Consider the following 22,182-nt stretch of genomic DNA (forward strand, 5'->3'; position numbering starts at 1 on the left):
TCACAGACTAACAAGTATTTGCTACCTGACCCAGAAGGCCATGACCAAATGATAGTGTTTCACCATAACTTAAGCTGCTAACTTATTGTACACAAAATGTAACCACACTGCTGGATTTAATGTCAAGAACCCAGCTGGCCCAGTCTCTATAGAAAACCTGCTTAATGCTGATACTTAATTAATGGTATTAGCAGCAGCAACACAAATATGACAAGAGCCCATTAAAACCAAACATATCGCCTCTAAAGGATCCATAAAACCACAATTAAATACTTCTTCTCCTCAGGTTTTTAAAACTCTTTCAGAATCTCTGTCTCTTCAGGCAGATTGGGGATAATAGGCTGATGACTCAGCAGTTACAGAGCCGTAAGTCACGGAAGTGCACATAACTCATGTTCTCTACCTGACTCTGGAGCAAAAGCAATTGTGGTAATAAAAATAATAACAATGATAAACTGTAATAAAAAACGAGCACAGCTAACACTTATGGAGCCAGGTACCGTTCCAAAGTCTCATACATTGTCACTCAGGTAAACACCCCTATGAGGTCAGTGCATCTACTATCACCAGGGTACAGTGCAGGAGACTAAGGCAGAGTCATCCAGCACCGTGAAAAGGAGCAGGGAGGTGGTAGTCTAGAATTTGTTCCAGACCCCAGTTCTAATCCACTAGAGAACACACCTCTCATTACATGTTCTAATCCTCAAAGTGTATGTGAAAATAAAGGAAGGCTCCGATGAAATAAATACATATTTGCCTTGTTTTACCGATGAACCATCAGATACAAGCCTAGTGCCTAGATATTAGAGGGCTTCCCTAGGTATATTTCTGAATGAATGAAAGATTGAAACAGGGGAGGTGAGAAGCTTCTACAGTGGCTGAGCTGACCAGCTAAGGAAAAAGGAACACACACAGAAGCCCAAGAGATGTGTTAAGTAGGCTTTCCTGGCCACTCAATCCATCCTTAAGATGATTTCACATAGATAAAATCATTCTTATAGACCACAGCAATCAGAAAACGACAAATTTTAAATCTACCAGCCAAAGGAATTGCAAGAAAAATAGAAAACTGGTGTTATAATGCCATCTACTGGAAATGTTTTCCTCAGAAATGAAGTTTAGTTATTAGGTGATTTTTCATTTTCGTTTTTTTTTTTTTTTAAGTTCTGTTTTATTTTATGATTGCTTAAAAAGATTAGAATCACAAATTTGTAAATCATTCATATTTTTAAAATAATTATACTTTGCTCACAACAACTATAAGATCATAGTTAACTTGAAAACAAATCACTGCCTTTTTTAAAAGGACCCAGAAGACATGTAAACAACAATAAAATATGATCCAGCCTAACGGGTAAGTGCAATTTGAAAACAAGCAAAGAGACCACAAATCTGATGGGTCCAGAGGAGAAGGGAGAGAGGTGAGAACTTAGATGAAGCCTATGGGTGCTTCTGTGGTGAGCGTGTGAAGGTGACAACACCAGAGGGGGCAAATCCTATACTGTCAAAACACCAGCAAGGATGTAAAATAATGGCAAGTCGATAAAATAATTTTTTTTTAAAAAAAAAAAAACAAGCAAACAAAAAACTATAAGGTGTAAAAGAACAAAAGCTGAGGTAACATTTTAGCTGAGTCTTCAAAGATGGGAAAGGATTTTCTAGGTCACATAGAAAAAGGATGAAGTGAACAGAGCGAGAGAAGCAAGGGGATTCTAGAGAGGAACGTATGAATGATGTTCTACCTCCCTGATACTCAAGGCAAGGACTGGGGATTATCTTAACGGCAACAAGAAGTCATTCAGGTACTTCGAGTGCGAGACTATCACCAATTCCACTTGGGTAAGTCAACAGTGTGGGAATGCCATAGAGGGGAGCAAAGCAGGAGATCAGCAGACCAGCCTGAGTCCAAAGAAACAGTCCAGGAGACAAATGAAGAGAAGATTGGAAAGGAGGAGAAAGCTTTAATACATAGGAGATGTTACTGAAATACATACAAGAGAAGAACAGAAAATAACTTCCAAGTTTCTACCCTAAGGAAACAGAGAGCTCACAATACATTCATATGAAAGAAATCCACAGGGAGTCCCCCGAGTACCTCAAACTCAGTTAATGGGTAAGTGACCAGTGCCCAGGCTGAGGGTGAGGTGCCTGCAGGCACATCAAGATGGGCATGTCCGGGGCAGTCTGGAATGGGAGTGTGGAGCACAGAGCCCTGTGTCGCAGCTATAATGTCAATTAGGTGGGGGGCAGAATGTGCACGGGGAGAGAAACCCGGGGGTGAGACTGCATTCCTTTAAGGAGAGCACATCCCGGACAGAAAAGGACCAGGGGCCCTTGGGAATGGTCCAGGCAAGTGGAGAAGGTGTGACTCCTTCTCCAGTGCTAAGGCACTCCCCGAATGACTTAGGTAAGTGCGCTCCTGTCCCCACTGTTTTCAACTGAAATCACTTTTTGGAATTCCCTCTTTGACTTCGTCTCTTAAATGTGTTAGGAGTTGGCACCTCAACTCCGTCCGGGGTTCCCAAAGACTACACAGAGCCAGAGATGCAAAAGCAAAAGGGCTTTATTGCTAGCTTAAGCTAGGGCCCAACTCTGCCTGGAGTACTGACACAGCAGTCTCACCAGGTTCAGAGAGGGGCCCCCTCCCAGGGTGACAAGCTGTTTTTGTACTTTGTTGACAGGATGCCAGGACTTTTCACACCAGGGGCAGGGTCCACCCTGATTGGACAGCTCTCATGGTGCCAGCTAGGTTTCGTTTACCCTTGGCTTGTGGTTTTTGCCCTGAAACGAAACCTAGCTGTGCCCTTCTGAGATGGCAGTTATTTCTCAAAATGGCTGCAGTCTTGCTCATCTTACAAATGTATTTTTCTTTTGGGTTCTCATCCGCACCCTGAGAGCCCTTCTCAGACAAACATATTTGGAAAGGCAGATCTACTTTTCTATTTCAAACTCTGACCTCTCCATGAGACCCAAAGAGAACGTATCATTATGCTTCACATTGGAGCTCAATTGATTGGAGCACAATAGCTCAGTTAAATAATACAAAATTTTGCTATCATTTATTCAAACATGTTTTTAATACTGACTGACATGAACTAAAATACTATCTATCAAAAACAAACCAAAAAAGTCCTCGTTAAATTCCCCTACTTCCAGGCATTAAATGACTAAATCCAGAGCACTGAGGGCCCTAGAATGGAAGCCAACCAAGGACAGAGGGAAATGACTGAGGAGTTTTCCTGTACTTTTGAGGACAGGATAAGATTATTATGAATCCAATACATATACCTTTATAACTTGGGTTGTCAAAGTCCTTAAATAATGCCAAGTAGTATAAATAACAGCATAAAAGGATAAAATTCTTCTACGATGCTCTCAGTCAGCAAGACTTTCAATCCACTTCAATTCAAGAAGAGTTCAAGAGAATTATCAGGCCTAGATTTGGTTGAGATCCTAACATTTCATCATTTGCATGCCCTTCATTCTGATGTGCTCTCTCCAGCAAGAAGATGAAATCAGGCCAGTAAAGCAATTTAATGCTTCTTTTTCTTGGGAAGCTATTTCAAATTCAAGAGGCCTTTGATGGATCTAATTCCTATGAACTATACAACACACAGCTTAAAACTCAATTTATTTTATCAACATCTCTAACATAAACGATAGGGTTTATCTTCTCATTACAAAGCTAGTTCTCAAGTCTTGAGAAAGTGAATATTTATATAAAATATACGCAGAAGCCAGGAATTTTTTTCAGTCCTAATTTTTATTTTATAACAATTGCACAAGTGCAATTAATTTAACGTTAATAGTCTCTCAGGACGAAACCTTGTGCTGATGCCTTCAATAAAGCTGAAGTATTGTTTGACCAAGGTCTCAAAAATATTAAGAATTAAAAACAAAATTAGAAGAAATTTGCAAATACAGGGCCTTCTGCATCTTTCCCAAAGAAATAGCAATATTTACTATATGCCAAACACCATGATTAACACCTTCCAGGTGTAGTGCTACAGCTAATGCATCTAACTTATAGATATGAGGAAACCAAGGCTTATAAAGATAGAAATGTAGAATCAGCTAGTAAGTGGAATTCACTAATATTTAAATTCTGATCTCTATGCAGTCACAATGCTTTCCTTCTTTGATCAATGTGATCCTAAAAGTTAAAATGAGATGCCTTTCACTTCTAGGGAATTAAGAGATGTGACAGATAATTTTAAACACCCTCATAGTAAAAAAAAAATTTAATAAATATATGCTTTAAAGGCCACTACAATTTTTTAATTTGCAAGCTTTCTGAGAGGGCTGTAATTTAATTTGCAAACCCTTTAAGAGGGAGTTGGACTAGATGACTTCTAAATTTGGCCCTTTCTAACTTGACAACGAGATTTGGTATAATAAAGGGTTTGAGTGTCTAATTTAAAAAAACTCATCAAAATTTAAAAATCAAATGCCTTTTCACAAAGATTGTTTAAAAACAATCCAATATCATACCCTTTTCAAAATTATGGTGCACCCTGGACATAAATGCAGTATGCATTATCAAATGATTTTACTTTTACATTCTCAAAGTAATCATCTTCTCAAAGAAGATTCTCTAGGATTAATATACTCTGGAATAAAGTTTCACTAGGAAAACATTTTGTTTTGATTTAGTGTCATGTCTACCTATAAAGAAAGATGATAAAGACAGAAAGGAATGAGGCTAGGCAAAGATTTATTACATTACTCTCCTAAGGAACAGAATTTCAAGTTCTAAAAACACTGCACTAAAATAACTTTTCAAACTGCAGATGCAATTTCATGTAAGAAAACCAGAAAGGACTAAAGAACATTCTATTCTGATGCAGACACACTACAGCTTTAATTCAGTAAGTTATATACTGGTGTCTAGACTGGATAAAGTCTACTACTACAGGCTCTTTTTAGGCCCAACAAACTCACTCTATATCCAACTGGAATGTGGAATAAGAAAGATAATTCTCAAGACTGCCAGCACTGAGACAGAAAAGTTTTGACACACAGATACAGAACTTCCATTTGAAACAATAACCAGCAGAGAAACTTTAATACCTGCATAAAAATATCACAGATCTGTATGTCAAAATCTCTTAAAGAAGACATATTCCTGGGATTCAAAATGGGGAAACGGTATGAAATTAATTCAGGTTCCAGATGTCCTGAACAAGTCTTATTTCTTTTATATGCTCAGACTCTAAATAATAGCTTCTCCTTAAAACTTTCCAACTTTCTTTTGAAGGACACCCAACCCAAAATAGTTTTGACACGTTACTCCACAGTTTATCCTTCTTTTTCAATCTTTCACACTTTCAAAATGTTATTCTGACACATGTTTACTTACACCACTTAATGTGAACCAAACCTGTGACTCATTAGCACAGATGTCACACTCCCACCTGACACACTGCCACAGACTTCCTGCAGTTCATGCAGAGGGACACAAAGTAAATGTGACTTAGAAGTCAGATGAGAGGAAATCTATTTTGGCTTTTAGAAAGAATTAAGGGAAGGCAGAAGGTATGGGGAAAGAGAAAGCCAGCCAATTAGCACATACTTACATTGGTCAGGGGGGCGTGTGCAAACATAGAAAATCCTTCAAAGATATACTCATGATCATCATATTCTATCACAGTTGGCCTGTCAGTCTAAAAGCAAACAGAAGCACAAACCATGAATTAAATAAAAGACATGATTTGCATATGCAGAAATCCATCAGGACACGAAGCCACCAACAGGAAAATGTGCAAGCATTCCATTAAAGTTTTTCCAAACACCAGGGAAAACTTTATGCAAAAATTTTAGATGGAATTCTCATGCGTGGCAGATTTCTCTGGCTTCAGTAATATTTATAGTCAAAGACAAGCAAGTTTGTCACGGATACCATAAAAGGGGAAAAAGGCTAAATGGCTTCATTTTCTAGAAACCTGTTTTATTTAATCCCACATATTACCATCTTATTCTTACTGAACAGTAGTTCTGAACTAACAGGAGTCCTAACAGGAACAAGATGGTAACACATGTAACAAGAAGCTCAAAGTGGAAAAATTACTCAGTATCACTCTGGTCACATGACTAGCAACAGCCTGGAAGGCTCTGAAAGGGCTCAGGGTTCTGTTCAAAAAGTCCTTGGAAGAGAAGCCAACCCACCAAACGCCACAATCAACTGAGTCCTACATAATCTCAAAGACTTTTAACCTGAAAGCGGAATCAATAATTAAAAAATATAATAAATGTCACTGTAAGCATAAAGAGACCTCTTCCTTATGCCATTCTGATATCCCACTATTTTTAATCCTAAATGCTAACGATGGAGTAGTTATCAAGATTGGTAGACTAAAAGATACCTTTTTCATATAGGTAATGAACACCAATCTTTTAAACATCATATATGTGTATGTGTGTAAACAGATGCATATATATATATTTTATGTGAAGAATTAAGTGGTACTAAAGAATATCCAAATATACTTACTTGTTTTGCCAACATTGCTGTTATTTTTTATCTGAGCAACTCAAGAAAGCTATTCTGAATTAGGTATAACAACTACAAATATAAAGAAATATTAGGCATTATTCTTACTGTGATAAGAATTACAGATTTTCCTGTTAGGGTTACTAGTTAATATATAAACTATTTATTGATTTTTTAGAATTACAAATATGTTCTGCAAATTCTTCCAGCTCCAGAGGTCCAATGAACAGCTCCATAATTCATTGGCTATCACATGATACCAAGTATACAAATGAAAAAAGGTACAGAAAATAGTACAGGGAGAGGAAGCCAAAATAAAAAACATACTAAAGGTCACCATAAGAACAGAAGAATAAAAGATGTTAAAAGAAAGACCATTTAAGAACTGTATCAGTATTTAGCCTACTCACATCTTAATTTATTTACATACATTCACTTATTTACATTTTAAAAGAAGTCAAATCTGATTCTGTCAGATACTTACTAAAAAGTTTGTGGGTGGGGAGACTGTAATTCGATAGTGGAAAAGTCGGCCAGCGTTGTTGGTCATGGGTCGGCAGGGCTTGATGGCCTGAGGGTAGAAAAATCAAAAGCAAGTTTAAAAGTAAAATAGCCAAATATTTTTCTTTAAAAATACACTGCCTTGGGCCTCCCTGGTGGTACAAGGGGTTAAGTCTCAGCACTATGATGCTATCAGCAACCACCTCCCCAGACAGGGAGGTGACCCACACGATGCAACAGATCACGCATGTCTTGCCCACTGCTCCTGTCAGCAGTGTATTCCAGTAGATCCACCTGTTCTACTCCCCAGTCTGTCTCTGGTCAATCCTCTCACTGCCCCCACACTTCTGGCCTACACCCCAGCTCTTGTATAGACAAATAAAATCAACCTTTAAAAAAACAAAAAACAAAAAACACTGCCTTTTCTGCTCAGCAACACAATTCATCAGGGAAATGCAAATCAAAACCACAAAGAAGTACTTCCTCACTTCTATGAGAACAGCCCATCAAAAAGACCAGAACAAAGGCCTCCCCTGGTGGCTCAGCGCTGCCCGCAGCCTCTGCAGGGCCAGATCCATCCATCCCCGGCCACCGGGGAGAGTCCCACCAAAAAAAAAAAAAAAAAAAAAAAGACCAGAACAAGTAATGGTGAAGATATGTGAGAAAGGAACCTTCTGACCCAGCCCCTATGGAAATCCGTATGAAGACTTCTCAGAACATTAAAAATAGGTCTACTTTATGATCCAGCAATCCTACTCCTAAGTCTCTACTTGCAGGATGCAAAAACAGTAATCTGAAGGGATGTATGCATTCCTGTGTTGCCTGCAGCACTATATACAACAGCCAAGTTAAAGAAACAACCAAGTGCCCAAGGACACATTGATGGATTAAGAAGATATGGTTTTTGGGGTTCTCTATGTATATTATCATATCATCTGCAAATAGTGATAGCTTGACTTCTTCTTTTCCTATTTGGATTCCTTGGATGTCTTTCTCTTGTCTTATTGCTCTGGCTAGGACTTCCAGTATTGTATTGAAAAGCAGTGGTGAGAGTGGACAGCCTTGTCTTGTTCCAGATCTTAAAGGAATTGCTTTCAGCTTTTCACCATTGAGAATGATACTGGCTGTTGGCTTGTCATAGATGGCCTTTATGATGTTGAGGTATGTTCCTTGTATCCCAAGAATTTCAAGGGCTTTTATCATGAATGGGTGTTGCACTTTGTCGAAAGCTTTCTCAGCATCTATTGATATTATCATATGGTTTTTATATTTCTTTTTGTTGATGTCTTGGATAACGATTGATTTTCGGATGTTAAACCACCCTTGTGTCCCTGGAATGAATCCTACTTGGTCGTGGTGAATTATCTTATGGATACATTGTTGGATTCTGATAGCTAAAATTTTATTGAGGATTTTTGCATCAGTGTTCATTAGGGAGATTGGCCTGTAGTTTTCCTTTTTTGTGTTGTCCTTGTTCGGTTTTGGTATTAGTGTAATGTTGGCTTCATAGAACGTGTTTGGTATTGTTCCTTCCTTCTCAATTTTTTGGAAGAGTTTGTGAAGGATAGGCACTAATTCGTCTCTGAATGTTTGGTAGAATTGATTTGTAAATCCATCAGGTCCTGGGCTTTTGTTTTTGGAGAGGTTTTTGATTACCATTTCAATTTCGCTAATTGTAATTGGTCTGTTTAGGTGTTCTATTTCTTCTTTATCTAGCTTTGGGTGATTGTAGAGTTGTAGGAATTTGTCCATCTCCTCTAGATTGTTAAACTTGTTTCCATATAACTGTTCATAGTAGTTACTGATTATTCTTTTGATTTCTGCTGTGTCCGTTGTGATTTCTCCTCTTTCATTGATGATCCTGTTTATTTGTGCTTTCTCCCTTTTTTCCTTTGTGAGCCTGGCTAGGGGTTTGTCTATTTTATTGATTTTTTCAAAGAACCAGCTCTTGGTTTCATTGATCTTTTGGATTGTTTTTTTAGTTTCAATTTCATTTATTTCTGCTTTGGTTTTTATTATTTCTTTTCTTCTACTGGTTTTGGGGTTTTTTTGTTGTTCTTTTTCTAGATCTTTGAGCTTCGAGATTAGGTTGTTTCTTTGCGTTCTTTCTTGTTTCTTGATGTGAGCTTCTATTGCTATATATTTTCCTCTTATTACTGCTTTTGCTGCATCCCATACATTTAGGATATTGGTGTCCTCCTTGTCGTTCAATTCAAAGAATTTTTTAATTTCTTCTTTGATCTCCTCATTAGTCCAGTGGTCTTCCAGTAGTGTGGTTTTTAATCTCCATGAGGTAGGAAAGTTCCTTGCCTTCTTTTTATGGTTTATTTCTAGTTTGATGCCTTCATGGTCAGAAAAGATGGTTGATATGATTTCAATCTTGGTGTATCTGTTGATGTTTGTCTTGTGCCCCAGTATGTGATCGATCCTGGAGAATGGTCCGTGTGCGCTTGAGAAAAATGTGTACTCCATTTTTTTGGGGTTTAGTGTTCTATAGATGTCTGTTAAGCCCAATTGCTCTAGGTTCTTATTTAGAGCTTTGGTTTCTTTACTTATTTTTTGTCTTGTTGATCTATCCATTGTTGATAGTGGTGTGTTGAAGTCTCCCACTACATATGTGTTTTCTCTGATATACACCATGGAATATTACTCAGCATTCAAAAAAGATAAACACATGCAATTTGCAGCAACATGGATGGCGCTGGAAGGGATCATGCTCAGCGAAATAAGCCAGAAAGAAAAAGAAAAATACCGGATGGTCTCACTCATAGCAGGAATCTAGAAAACTTAAATAAGGGACCAGGAAAATGAATAACTATAAGAAAGTGAAAATCAAAATCAACAAAAAACTATGAACCAGAGACACTTTTAGGGGGGGCGGGGGCGGGAGGGGAGGGATTGGGGTCAGAATGGGGGGGGGCTGCAATTGTATGGGGAATATAAAAATAAAATTTATTATTTAAAAAAAAAAGAAGATATGGTTTATACACAGTGGACTGCTTTCAGCTTTAAAAAAAGAAAGAAAGAAAAAAATCTTGGCATTTGTAACAACATGGATGGAACTGGAGGGGACCATACGAAGCAGAATAAGCTAGAAGGAGAAAGGCAAACACTGACTGACTTCACTCACATGTGGTATAGAAAAACACAGAATTCAACAGCAAAACTCTGAGTATGGGCCAGCCTGCAGCCAGCTCAGCTAGCGCAGCTGTCCACCCAGATTGCCCTTCAAAGATCAGCCTGCTACCCAACGGTGACGAGTGCAGTCTGAAGCTGCTGGCTTTTTAGGGAACCTTCTACTCCACAATGAGCCAGGGTTTGGGGTACATCGGTAAACAGTCCCTGTACTACTCACAGTGGGTGGGACAAAGACAACAGCAAACCCTTATAAAGAGAAGTGGTCATGTGCCTCGCAGTCACTCGGTAAGATCATTTCTTTGGGATTATTCACAATGATTTATGATAAAAATATGAAAAAAAATTTCACAATATGTACAATTTCAGGGTATTTAAAAATAATAAAACACAGTTCAATTGATTCAAAAGACCACCTGTACCCCTATGTTCATTACAGCACTATTTACAAAAGGTAAAACCTGGAAACAACCCAAATGCCCAAAAATAGATGACTAGATCAAGAAGATGTGGCATATATACACAATGGAATATTATTCAGCAATCAAAATAAACTCATGCCATTCGTAGAAACGTGGATGGAACGAGAAGGAATTATGCTCAGTGAAATAAGCCAGAAGGAAAAAGAAAAATATTGGATGGTTTCACTTATTGCAGGAATATAGGGGACCCAAATAAGACATCAGTGTAAAAAAATAATAACAGTACAAAACACAACAAAGCAAAAACGGACAATTATAAATCAGAGACATCCTGCAGGGGAGGAGGCGGGAGAGGGATCAGAGGGAGGGAGGGAGGAGCACGGGGGACTGAGGTGAGGGTGCACGGGTGCATTGGGGAAGGAAATTCTATGGGACTACATCTGAGGGAGTGGGGGGAAGCAAATATTGTTTAAAAATGAACAATGATGTAAATAAATTAAAAAAGTAATTAAAAAATAAAACTAAAAAATAAAATAAAATAAAATAAAAAAACACAGTTCAAATCCACCTTGCCTATTTTAAATATGGGCCCTTCCAAAACTCTGAGTGTTTCCTTGATAACATCCCCCACACTCCATCTCCACAAGCCAAGAACATTTCTTCTCCCATTATCAGTTAACAGAGGCTATTAGGCAAAATGAAGAAACATTTCCATGGTATTATTTCCTTTATGGGGAAAAAAACAGCAACAGCATCTGTCTACTTCTGGATTCTTGGCGTTACCGATATAATAATCCAAAGTGGTTACCTCTTCTCCGGGATAAATGCTGTGTCTAATTCCTGTGCGCCTCGCTTTTGCGCTGCATTTGCAGAGTGGGCCATCATTCATCTGTCAGAAAGAGAATGTAATTTGTTTTTATTTGGGGGGAAGTCCACAACACGCACAATGGTGCCTTAGAAACTGTGTGGTTTTAATGTCATGAGTACCGAAGCTCTGAAGAGGCTGTCACGGTTAGGAGATTAAACGGATGTTCCAAAACCAATAAAGCTGCAAACTGTCTATATTGTCTGATAAAGGGAAACTGTATGACAAGTCTGGATTCCCAAGTATTTGGTGCAGCCAAGCAGAAAATATCACTGTCAGCACACAGTTTGCCCCCATCTTCTCTTAGCACCTTTCAGTACCTTTCTCTATTTCTTATTTCAGAATAAATGACGCTTCCACAAAAGAAAGGCATAATTTATACCCTGAAGCAACACAGAGAATGCCTGAAGGTGACCTGCACATTAAATGTTTTCAAAAGAGACCCCAGAAGGTATCTCTGAAGCCGACAGAAAACCTTTTGACACCATCAGGTTAGTCATTGTCTGTTTTTCCAGCTGAATTCAGTTTTCTGCTATGAACTGAACTCCAGTCATGTGATTCGGTAAGTGAGTAAGTCCTAACTGCTTCCCAGAGAGAAAGGCCCTGCTAACGGTGTGGAGAAGGGAGGTAAGCAGCTCAGGATATACTCCAGGATCATTCGTTCCAGAGAGGAGAAATAAGACATACATGACATGCTTAGTGATTTTTTTTTTTAAAAAAAGAAACAAAATGTGCATCCAGGTGGAAAAATCCCTGGGGCTGCAATGGTTAGTCGGAAAGGCTTCAGAGAGACAGGAAGAGATGATGGCTATTCTACAAGGGGCACCACTATGAGGGGAAAAGAAAAGGAAGAGAGGCTATGTTCTGCTCAGGAACACGAGACCCACCTAAATGGAAAGGATCATTTATATGAGTGAGAAAAATCAAAGCAGAATTGAGGTCAAAATCTTGAAAGGCCTTCAAAGCCAGTTTCACGAGATTATCCAAGGCAAATGGTAATACTGCATCAAAAGGGAGAGAAAAGTATCAATTTGGAGAGTGTGAAAGTGAGTTCCATGTCTCACTGGATTAATTAAATTATACTATGCGTACAGAGCACCTATGATGACACACACATATTTCTTTAAAGTTCTAGGGGCTGGAAAATCATGTGTCCAATGAAAATGTCTCAGTAGAACTTTGAAAAGAAATACAGAGTGAAAATTATGACTTCCTTTAGCCTTTTGGGAAATCTACAGTTCCAGGTGGTAGGGCAGAGGAATAACATTACTACCTAAAACAGTATCAAGTGAAGATATTATCCAGAGTAACAGCTGGCAAACAAGATGTAATACGATTCCCTCCTAAGTCACGACACACTTTCATGCTGGTCACAACTTGTGATGAAAAATGTGCAGGGCTCACTCAGTGCTTATGGGTTTCTAGAGAAGCAAAAAGGGTGCTACATTCCACCTTTCAAAGGTGGATATATACTAAAAAACATTAAGTTGTACACTTTAAATGTGCCTTGTATGGTATGTGACTTAGCTGTCATATGGGTTGTTTTAAAAAATCATGTACATGGTTACTATGTCAAAGTAAGTTTTAAAATTGACAATTGGCAGATATTTCTGCTCAATTCTAAGGAAGCTAAAGGGGCCACAAAGCACATTTCTATCAGACATTTTAATTACATTAAGGAAAAAAGATAGTTGTATCTATCTAGCAGGCACCAGAAGAACGTTCAAATTAATATAGAATCACTGGCATTTACTTATAAAAATATAAATTTAAAATTATCTTCTTACATGTATCTAATAATTTACATGCAGCAAAGATACTATTTTTGTATGTAATGTGTATTTGTGAAATACAAATCTTTTAGAAGATACTATTTTATATTCTGTATGACTTTATAATAAAAAGGAACTAAAGATAAAAATGATCCTGTCCAGCTCTCACATCAGAAACTTCAACAGGCTTAACAAGGAAGAGAACTCATAAGGAATTGACTATTACCAAGTAAGAAATATGAAGTCTTACAGGACTTAAGACACTGTTTACTATATTGCATTTCCAGGTGAAATGCTTTTAAAAAGACCTCCCAGTTCTCTCTCTCTCATCCTACCATTTGTCTCCCTCCATTTACTGCAAGTTTAATGAGGCAGCACCATTATCCTGCTCCCTCACATAGAATTTACAAACATCGGCAAAAATGATTCAAGGAACGGCTGCTTTGGTGCTTATGCGCTGGAGCTGAACGTTAAGGTCGAAAAGAAATAAGCTCTGAAGAATGACACAAAACCCTGAGAGTAAAATTCAGCTTCAGTCCCAGCCAGCATTCATCTTTGGAGCCTGGAGTCGTAAATACGGTGTGTGGGTCCGTGACCTTCATAGCAAGAACATAAAACATGCACACCTGGCCTGGGTCGTTGTACCAAAGCTCATCGTGAAGTCGGTCAGGATGGGCCTTTTTGCGTTTGATTTCTGCAATGACGTCAAACACTTCAGAGTCTGAGCTGCTAGAACAGGTGCTGTCCTCGTCGGACTCACATTCAGATTCACTGGAACTTTCTAGTGGAGGTTAGGGAAGAAACATGGAAAGACGTCAAAGAAAGTCACAGGTTGGTTATCTGCGGAGACTTCCAAATGACCCAAACCTCCAAATGCCAGGGGCAGTTGTTGATTCTTCCAGCAAATATTCGAGTGCCAACTCGTGCCAAGCTTGCTAAGCAATGCCATGAAAAAGAATACAGCTCATAATGCTGTGTCACAATCTAGCTGAGGAAGCAAAGAAAACAAAGATTTTTAGAGAGAAAGAAAGATGGAAGAACAATGTCAGAGAAAATGTAAAACACATCGTTGGGCACATTGTAAAGGGCACAGCAATTTAGAAAAGGGAGAGCCTCCCCTGATCCAGAGCAGCCACTGCTGATTCCCTGGAAGGGGGTGTGGGATCCAGGGACAGAGGTGGGTGAAGTTAGAGTAAGAGTAATGAGGAGGAGATATGAGTAAAGGAAGCAGAGGGAGCATTACAGGCAGAAGCAGAGGCAGGAGCATGGGTGGACATGGCCAGAGCAAAGGCCCCACAGGAAAATACCAGAAGCTGAGGAGTTGAGGCGCTAGGAATGCCCGACTCAAGATTTTACATATTTTTCCCCTCTCAATAGTAACAATAAAAGATTTTATATCTTGGAAGACCAAGAAAGAGGCTAACAAATAGACCAGTCACAAAAAAAGACAAATACTTTATGATTCTACTTCTATGAGGTACTTAACGGTAGTCTAATCCAAAGACAAAAAGGAAAATGGTAGTTTAAGGGGTACAGGGTTTCAGTTTTGCAAGATGAAAAGCCTCTGGAGACAGGTCACAAAGTATGAATGCACTTAACGTTGCTAAACTGTACACTTGAAAACAGTTAGGATGTATGTTTTATAGCAAGTCCTCCAATAATGCTGCCCCATTCAATGTTGTCCACTGTAACACTGATGAGAAAAAAGAAATCCCACCCTGCGTTGAACAAAATGACATCATTTAAGTACTTGGTTTCATTATGAGTCATTTTGCTTAAAGTCGCCACTTCCAAGACCCTATTCACGACATTAAGTGAGGATTGCCACGAACTTGTTGACGACGGCATTAAGGATCTACTGTACAAGGATTTATAATTTACTGCGGGAGGATTTACAATTAAAAAAATCAAGGCCTAGAACTTTAATTAATCCTACAAGAGATTACTGTAGTAGAGCACAATAAGCTCTAATCCTTACGCAGTTGTATTTACTGTACTGCAGGAGAGAGATACTACTGTCACCCCTACTTTACCAGTGAGAAAAGTGAGGGGTGCAAAAATAAAATCACTTTCTCAGTGTCACATATCAAGTGAGGGAGCAGAGATTCGAACCCAGGACGGTTTTTTCAGCCAGTGCTTTTACCCACCATGGATACTGCCAGTCAGCCTGGGAGACAAGGGGAGCAGAGAACACGCAGGAAAGGGCACGCTGGGTGTGACAGTATTCTACTAGGGAGTACGGACACAGTGGTAAAAAGCAGTTCCTTTCCCCAAATAGCTCACCATTGGTACTGCCACAGAAAAAAAAAAAACGGAGCATCATATGAGAAAATTTTGGTCACTGTGGGCAGGGAAGCCTTCAAACAGAGCAAGGCCAGAGCTGGCATTTCCTCATCAAACCAGGAGTGCCCTGGCAATGGAGAGGCCTCAGGGGACACCTCCCCGTCAGAGCCACAGAAACAGAAACTCCTGCTTTCACGGGCAGGAGTGCCATCCTTTCGATGCTAAGACTGGCCATTCTGCAGGAGGCATGATGGCTGGCATGCCTTGCAAATGCCACTACTTACATGCTCTGCTGAACACAACTAAGGAAAAATATGCTCAGATGAGAGTTCACTGTTACATGTTTTACTAACTGCGACTAAGGAAAATGCAATGAAAAAGAGAAAACTTAGATGTGGGAATCTCAAGGACACTCCCCAAAAGTCCAGGATTAAGGAATAACACAAAAGCACAGTCTTGTCTAGTAACTTCTGACTCACCTAAATCTTCATCGAGCTTCGTCTTGGGCGGCTCCCACGGGGGTCGGGCAGCCTTGGCCTTTTCTTGCCGGCTCCCCAACTCTTCCTCAAATTTGTCATATAAGTCGCGGAGTCTACTCGTTCCAACTACGGTAGAATCTCCCTTTGAAAAAGAAAGGATCGATGTTAGGAACTATGTTAGTCAGTCTAACCAAAGAGACATGGAACCTTACAAGGAATCAAAGACTTGTAAGAGCACGATGTCCTGGTTCAATGCTCGATTCAACAAACGCTTAAAAACAAAACGATGGCCGGAATCCAGACATTCGCGGCTGACACAGACATCAGAAAAATGTACCTTGCCGACATTCAGGAGCACCAGAACTGTCTACCCAGGCCTTTTTGATATGACAACAACAAAATCCTGAGCCCCCTGAAAACTCATGATATCTGAGACCCTCCCAGGGAACACACATCTCCTCACCCTGAGTGAAAATCCCCCAGAGCCCATCTTCCACATTAACCCCCAAATCAAGAAATTACCTATATGTCCTGTCCCCACACAGAGCTCAACACAGGGATACACTCTCTCACACATACCACCCCACAAACATAGGGGTCCAGCAATGTATTCTTGAAAGTTCCCCACTTTTCCCTCCTCTCTTCCCAGGTTGAAAATCACTTTAAATGTCCATCATCTCTGACTAAGTCATTTCCAAAATGCAAGCAAGCAGAACTTTCAGACATGAAAGTAAAATTAAAAGAAATCATGAAACCTGCAGTTATCCCAACAGGAGAGGGGAAGGGCATGTCCTCAGCCCCGTCTCACTGCTAACACTGACCACATGGGGGTCTTCTGACAGAGCTCCTTCCAGCTCTCTGCAGCATAGAAGGCGAACTCGAGACAAAGTCAGGCTTATGGTTCAAATCAGTCTTCCTTCCTTCCTGTTATGAGTATTAACATACCCATAACACCAATAGGAAATAAAACCAGTTCTGCCTAGTTAAACTCTCTGAACCTCAGTGTCTTCTAGTTTTAAGAGTAATGGCAGCATCCTCCTATTCTTCCTTGCTAACAGAAACAGGGTTCCCCACAGATTTGGGGGACAGAACTTTGATCTCAGAGTGAGAGGACTGCTCTCCAACCCAAAATGATTACAACCCAAACATGCCCCCTTCCTAATCTCGGGATACCGCATGTTACTTACAGGGCAGAAAGGACTTTGCAGAGATGAGTAAGGTTACAGAACTTGGGATGGGGAGATTATCTGGGTTATCTGGGGGGACACAACCTTTGAAGGATGAATCCTTAAAAGTAGAGCCTTTGCCAAAAAGCAAGAGGTGCAAGAGATACTCAGAACACGAACGGCACCTGACCTGCACTGCTACTTCTGAGGATGAAGGAAGGGGCCACGAGCCCAGGAATGCCTGCAGCCTCGAGACGCGGGAAGCAGTTTTCATTGCCCAACAGAAAGCCTTCCTAAAGCCAAAGGGAACTGAATTCTGCCAACAATGTGAGTGAGCAAGAAAACAGATTTTCTCCAGAAAGGCAGTCCTGCTGACAATGAGTTAGTGGGCAACATCCAAGTTTGACATCTGACCTGCAGAAGTGTGAGGAATAAACACCTGTCGTTTTAAGCCTTAAAGTCAGTGGAAACTTCTTAGAGCACTAAAGGCAAAGAAGCCCTGGGGTAGACAGATAACGAGGAGAACACTGAGCCAACACCACCTCCTCAGCAAGTCTTTGGACACAGGTATGGGAGTCCCCCCACTTGGAGAGCCACTGACACCTGCAGCAGTGGGGGATGATCCATGAGCCTCCAGATGCCAAAGAGTCTTCCATCATAGAGGCACTAAATAAGCCTGGCAATGGCCTCCCTCCAGACAGCTCAGTAAGAGAAAAATTAACTTGGTTTGTTTAAGTCACAATGAGTCAAGTGTTATTACACAGCAGCATTCCTCGCAGGACACCTGCTTGCCAGGGACGTCTTAAGGATTAAATAAGATGATGTGAGAAGCAAAGTTCCAGCACCATGTGTGAGAACTTTCCCTTCCCTGTATCACAGGAACGATAATTTTTTTAAAAGATTTATTTATTTATGTATACAAGAGCTGGGGTACAGGCCAGAGATGGGGGGTTGGGAGGGAGATGAGAGGATCCACCAGAGACAGAGCGGGGAACAGAACAGGCAGACTGACTGAAACACACTGCTGAGGGGAGCAGCGGGCGAGACAGGAGATGTCTGCTGTGCCATGTGGGTATCTACCTGGCCAGGGGTCGAACTCGTGCTGAAGAGGCTACAGATTGCTTCATAGTACGGTGCTTAACCCCCTGCACCCCCAGGGAGGCCCCAGGAATGATAATTTAAACCCTGCTCTAATTTATCAATAAATTATCACACCACTTTGAGAGACTTCTCAAGCCCTTTTCTTCCAGAGGTAAGGGAGTCTCCTTTCACACTCCCCCTGGAGAAGGGCCTGACCCACGTAAAACTATTAAAGTTTTCTTATCTAATCTCATGCAGTAAATCCAACATCTCCACCTGCTTGCCCTACATTTGAAGATACTCATTTTCATTCATTGAATCAATAAGCATTACTATCTACCCTCTGGCAAGTCTGTCTACATTAATGGGGTGGAGGCATAATGCCTGAAGAGAAGGTTCGAGAAAAGGGGGAGTGACAGAAAGAAAATGGAGACAGAAGAAAGAAAAAGAAGAGGTGCTGGAGTGGTGCCCCGCTATGACAGTGAGAGGGCCCCGCTGCCATCGACCCCACCTGACGGCCTCAGGAGCCCCACCTTGAGTCCTTTGATGAAGGTAACATTACCAACCCTTCCACAAAACCAGGCACAACAGTGGTGGCTTCCCATGGTTTAACTTAGTTCAAGGATAAATTTGTAAGGCACAAACTCAAAGTCTTTATTTCCCATCTTGGGGGAAACATACACACACACACACACACACACACACACACACACACACACACTCACCACAAACTGCATAAAGCAGTTAAAGACGAAAGCTGACAAAACCACCCGTGTCAAGACTGGTATCAGAAACACAGAATGAAGAGACACTCACAGGCTTGCCTGTGTAAAACAGCTTCTGTCCACGGCCATGATTCTCAACTAGGGGTGCCCGGCCCCCCCAACCCCAGAGGCCATCCGGCAATGTCTGAAGACAGCTTTGGTTGTCAGAGCTGGGAAGGCACCTGGTTTCAAGAGCCCAGACACGCTTCTCCTCATCCCACAACGCACACGGCAGACCCCAAAGGCCAACAGTGCCCGGTGGAGAGACCCGGTGTCTCGCCCTCTGCTCCCTCAGACCTACCACCTGGTCCATGGGGTCGCTAGAGTAGTAGTTTTCTGAGTGAGTACATCGAATCCACACAGGTTTAAGAAGCTCTTCCTCCTCCTCCTCATTTTTATCCGGCAGTGTCTCCTCAGGCTCCTTTTCCTTAATTGAGGTAAAGCTCTTCTCCTTGCCGCAGCTCTGGCTGTCGCTCCACCTGTCTTTTTCTTCCTCCCAGCGAGCTCGCTTCTTCTCCCTACTTGGGGAGCGACTTCAAAAGGGGGTGAAGGGAGCTAATTATTAAAAGTTCTTCCATTGTAAAACTACTCTATTTCATCTGTTTCGATCATTTTTCACCTAAAATGAAAATGCATGGCAAGCCACCATATTTACTTTTTGTTAAAGCAGTGATTCCCAAACACCAGTCTGGTGGCATCAGAATCACCTGAAGTTTACTTGCTTAAAAACACAAATTCCCAGGCCCTACTCCAGATCTACTTACTGATTCACAATCTCCGGGAGTGGGGCCCAAGAATCTGTATTTTTAATAATCTCCCCAGGTAATTCTGGTGTGCATCCAGCAGGTTCAGGAACAACCGGCAAACCATAACTCCTAGAAGAGAAAGATAGTTGGAAATATTTGGAAATGTCCACGTACAGACAATTTCAGTAATGAGAATACTAGTTTTAAATCCTCCACATCTTGCCATGAGAAAAAAATGGGTTTCACGAAACATGGTCTCAACTGGGCTGTCTCAACTGGGCTGTCAATTTAGCCTGAGAGCCACAGCCCAGGAGTGAGGCAGTGAGTCGTCCTTTGTTCGCTCTCCCAAAGCTCAAGGTGTTGCCAGTCAGGGAATCACCACTTTGTCTAACTGTGATGCCCACAAAATACTAATATTAATTCAATTAAGAAGGGTAAAAACAACTCTACCTCCTTGAACTCGTAGGATTTGAAATCAGCCAAAGCCCATCCTCTGGATGTACTCAGAGGGGAAACCTACAGGGTGGATTTTAAGTGAAGCCAAGCAATTTAGGATGGAACCATACAGATCTTGAGAAGCTAGCCAGTAAACGTTTTATTAGAATTTGACTCTCTGCCTTTATAGCTCCACTTACAAAGTTATTATTATCCAAGAAAGTTTATAGTCAGACCAAGTCACAAATCACTCTTGCCACCCACTCTACCACCCTCTAGTTTGAGGGCAGGTTATGTTATTATGTGTATACCTGGGAGGGATGGGGTAGATGATTAGGTTACTTATCTATGCAACTTCTAAATATTACAATGTACATCACTGGGGGGGGGGGAAGGGACAGAAAGTAAAATGTATCTATGTCTACTACAGAAAAATAAAAAAACATTAACAAAAAAGCTACCCATAAATAACACCACTCAACAATAAAAACAATATTTCACAAATGTACTAAAACATAGATGAGATATATATATATATATATATGTATATATGTTTTAACAAAAAAGGAATCCTATAGCTTGTCTCATTCGAGTAAATCCAGAAACATCTATTTCAACACATCTATAACTGAAACACTTATAAGTGCATATTATTCTTGTATATGCATATGCCATAATCCAACAAATTTGATCAGTCTTTTAGATTGTAACCGTTTTTGGTTTTTTTGCCATCAAAAACAACCATGAACACACTTGTGTTTTTTGCACACTTGTCAAATTATTTCACACATAGTATTCTTATATTTAAGCCTTCTCTGCAGATAAGTGTCAAGATGACATGTGAGTTCCCATTTCCACACAGCATGACAACATGTCTGTTTTTAATCTCTGCCATTCTGAAGGAAAAAAATAATTTAACTTCTAATTTTTTAATCACTAATGAAATGGCACATTTCATTTCACTTCTTTTATGAATATCCCAGTAAGATGCTAATCCAATATTTTTTAAATTAGGGTTGTAGTCTTTCTTCATTTATTGAAAGTTTTTTATTAAAACAATCACTGTTCTGTCACATGTACCACAACCATTTTCAGTTGTTTTCCTTTTATTTCTACTTATTGTTATTTCTATTTGTTTTTATTTATTACAACATACCACTTTCATATGGCCAAATCTAGATGTTGTTTTGTTTTAATTTATGCTTCTTGCCTTAGTATCATGTTTGGTATGTTTTCCCATCCCAAGATTAAATAAATAATTTATATTTTCATCAGTTAGCTTTAATATTAAATACTTTTATTCTTTCTCTTCAAGATATAAGACAGAAATCTAATTTCAGGTTTTTTCTTCATATGATTTGCCAACTGTCCCCATATCAGTTTCTCCTCTGATGTGAAAAAACAACTTTATAATAGATGAAAATTTTGCATGTACTTGAAAGTTACTCAGTGTTTTATTAACCTTTTTAACCCATAGCAAATTGTCAACTGTTATGTTTTTATGGAACATTTTAATACAAATAAAATTAGGGGGTCTCCCTGGTGGTGCAACCAGTTAAGACGCAACCTATGAAGCTGTCTGAAGGCTCTGCAGCATGAGTTTGATCCCCAGCCAGCCAGGGAGCCACCCACATGGTGCAGCAGACCTCTCCTGACTCGACACTCAGCAGTGCATTTCAGTCAATCTGCCTGTTCTGTTCCCACTCTGTCTCTCGTGAAACCTCTCACCCCCACACCTCTGGCCTGTACCCCAGCTCTTGTATGCATAAATAAATAAATCTTGAAAAAAAATAAAATTAATAAACTGTCCCTGTTATTTTTCTTCAATATTCAAACTTCTATTCCAAAGAAAAATTTAATAGACATGATACAAAGAATATAAGAGGCATCATACCAGCACTTCAACTGAAGTTACATTAAAATTAGGTTATTTTGAAGAAAAGCGGTATTTTCACAACACTGTCTTTCATTATGGGAGGAAGGTATGTCCTCCATTCATCAACATTATCTCCTTTGTCATCAGCTACATTTATAGATTTCTTCC

General features: G+C 40.0%; 1 protein-coding gene across 2 annotated transcripts in view; it reads right to left on the minus strand.

The window, feature by feature from the left end:
• The window catches only part of DROSHA (drosha ribonuclease III), a gene marked incomplete at both ends in the record, with an annotated part of 101,689 nt that overhangs the window by 70,160 nt on the left and 9,347 nt on the right, over nt 1-22,182 (minus strand). The window contains 7 exons of one of the 2 annotated variants that reach the window (XM_084233523.1): nt 5,577-5,663; nt 6,975-7,061; nt 11,357-11,437; nt 13,812-13,966; nt 15,948-16,089; nt 19,259-19,490; nt 19,722-19,832. In XM_084233523.1, coding sequence (XP_084089649.1) covers nt 5,577-5,663; nt 6,975-7,061; nt 11,357-11,437; nt 13,812-13,966; nt 15,948-16,089; nt 19,259-19,490; nt 19,722-19,832 — 895 coding nt within the window. The remainder of the gene's footprint in view (nt 1-5,576; nt 5,664-6,974; nt 7,062-11,356; nt 11,438-13,811; nt 13,967-15,947; nt 16,090-19,258; nt 19,491-19,721; nt 19,833-22,182) is intronic. The other variant, XM_084233524.1, reaches the window with a different exon arrangement.

This window comes from Talpa europaea, assembly GCF_964194135.1.
Source record: "Talpa europaea genome assembly, chromosome: 5".
Taxonomy (NCBI): domain Eukaryota; kingdom Metazoa; phylum Chordata; class Mammalia; order Eulipotyphla; family Talpidae; genus Talpa; species Talpa europaea.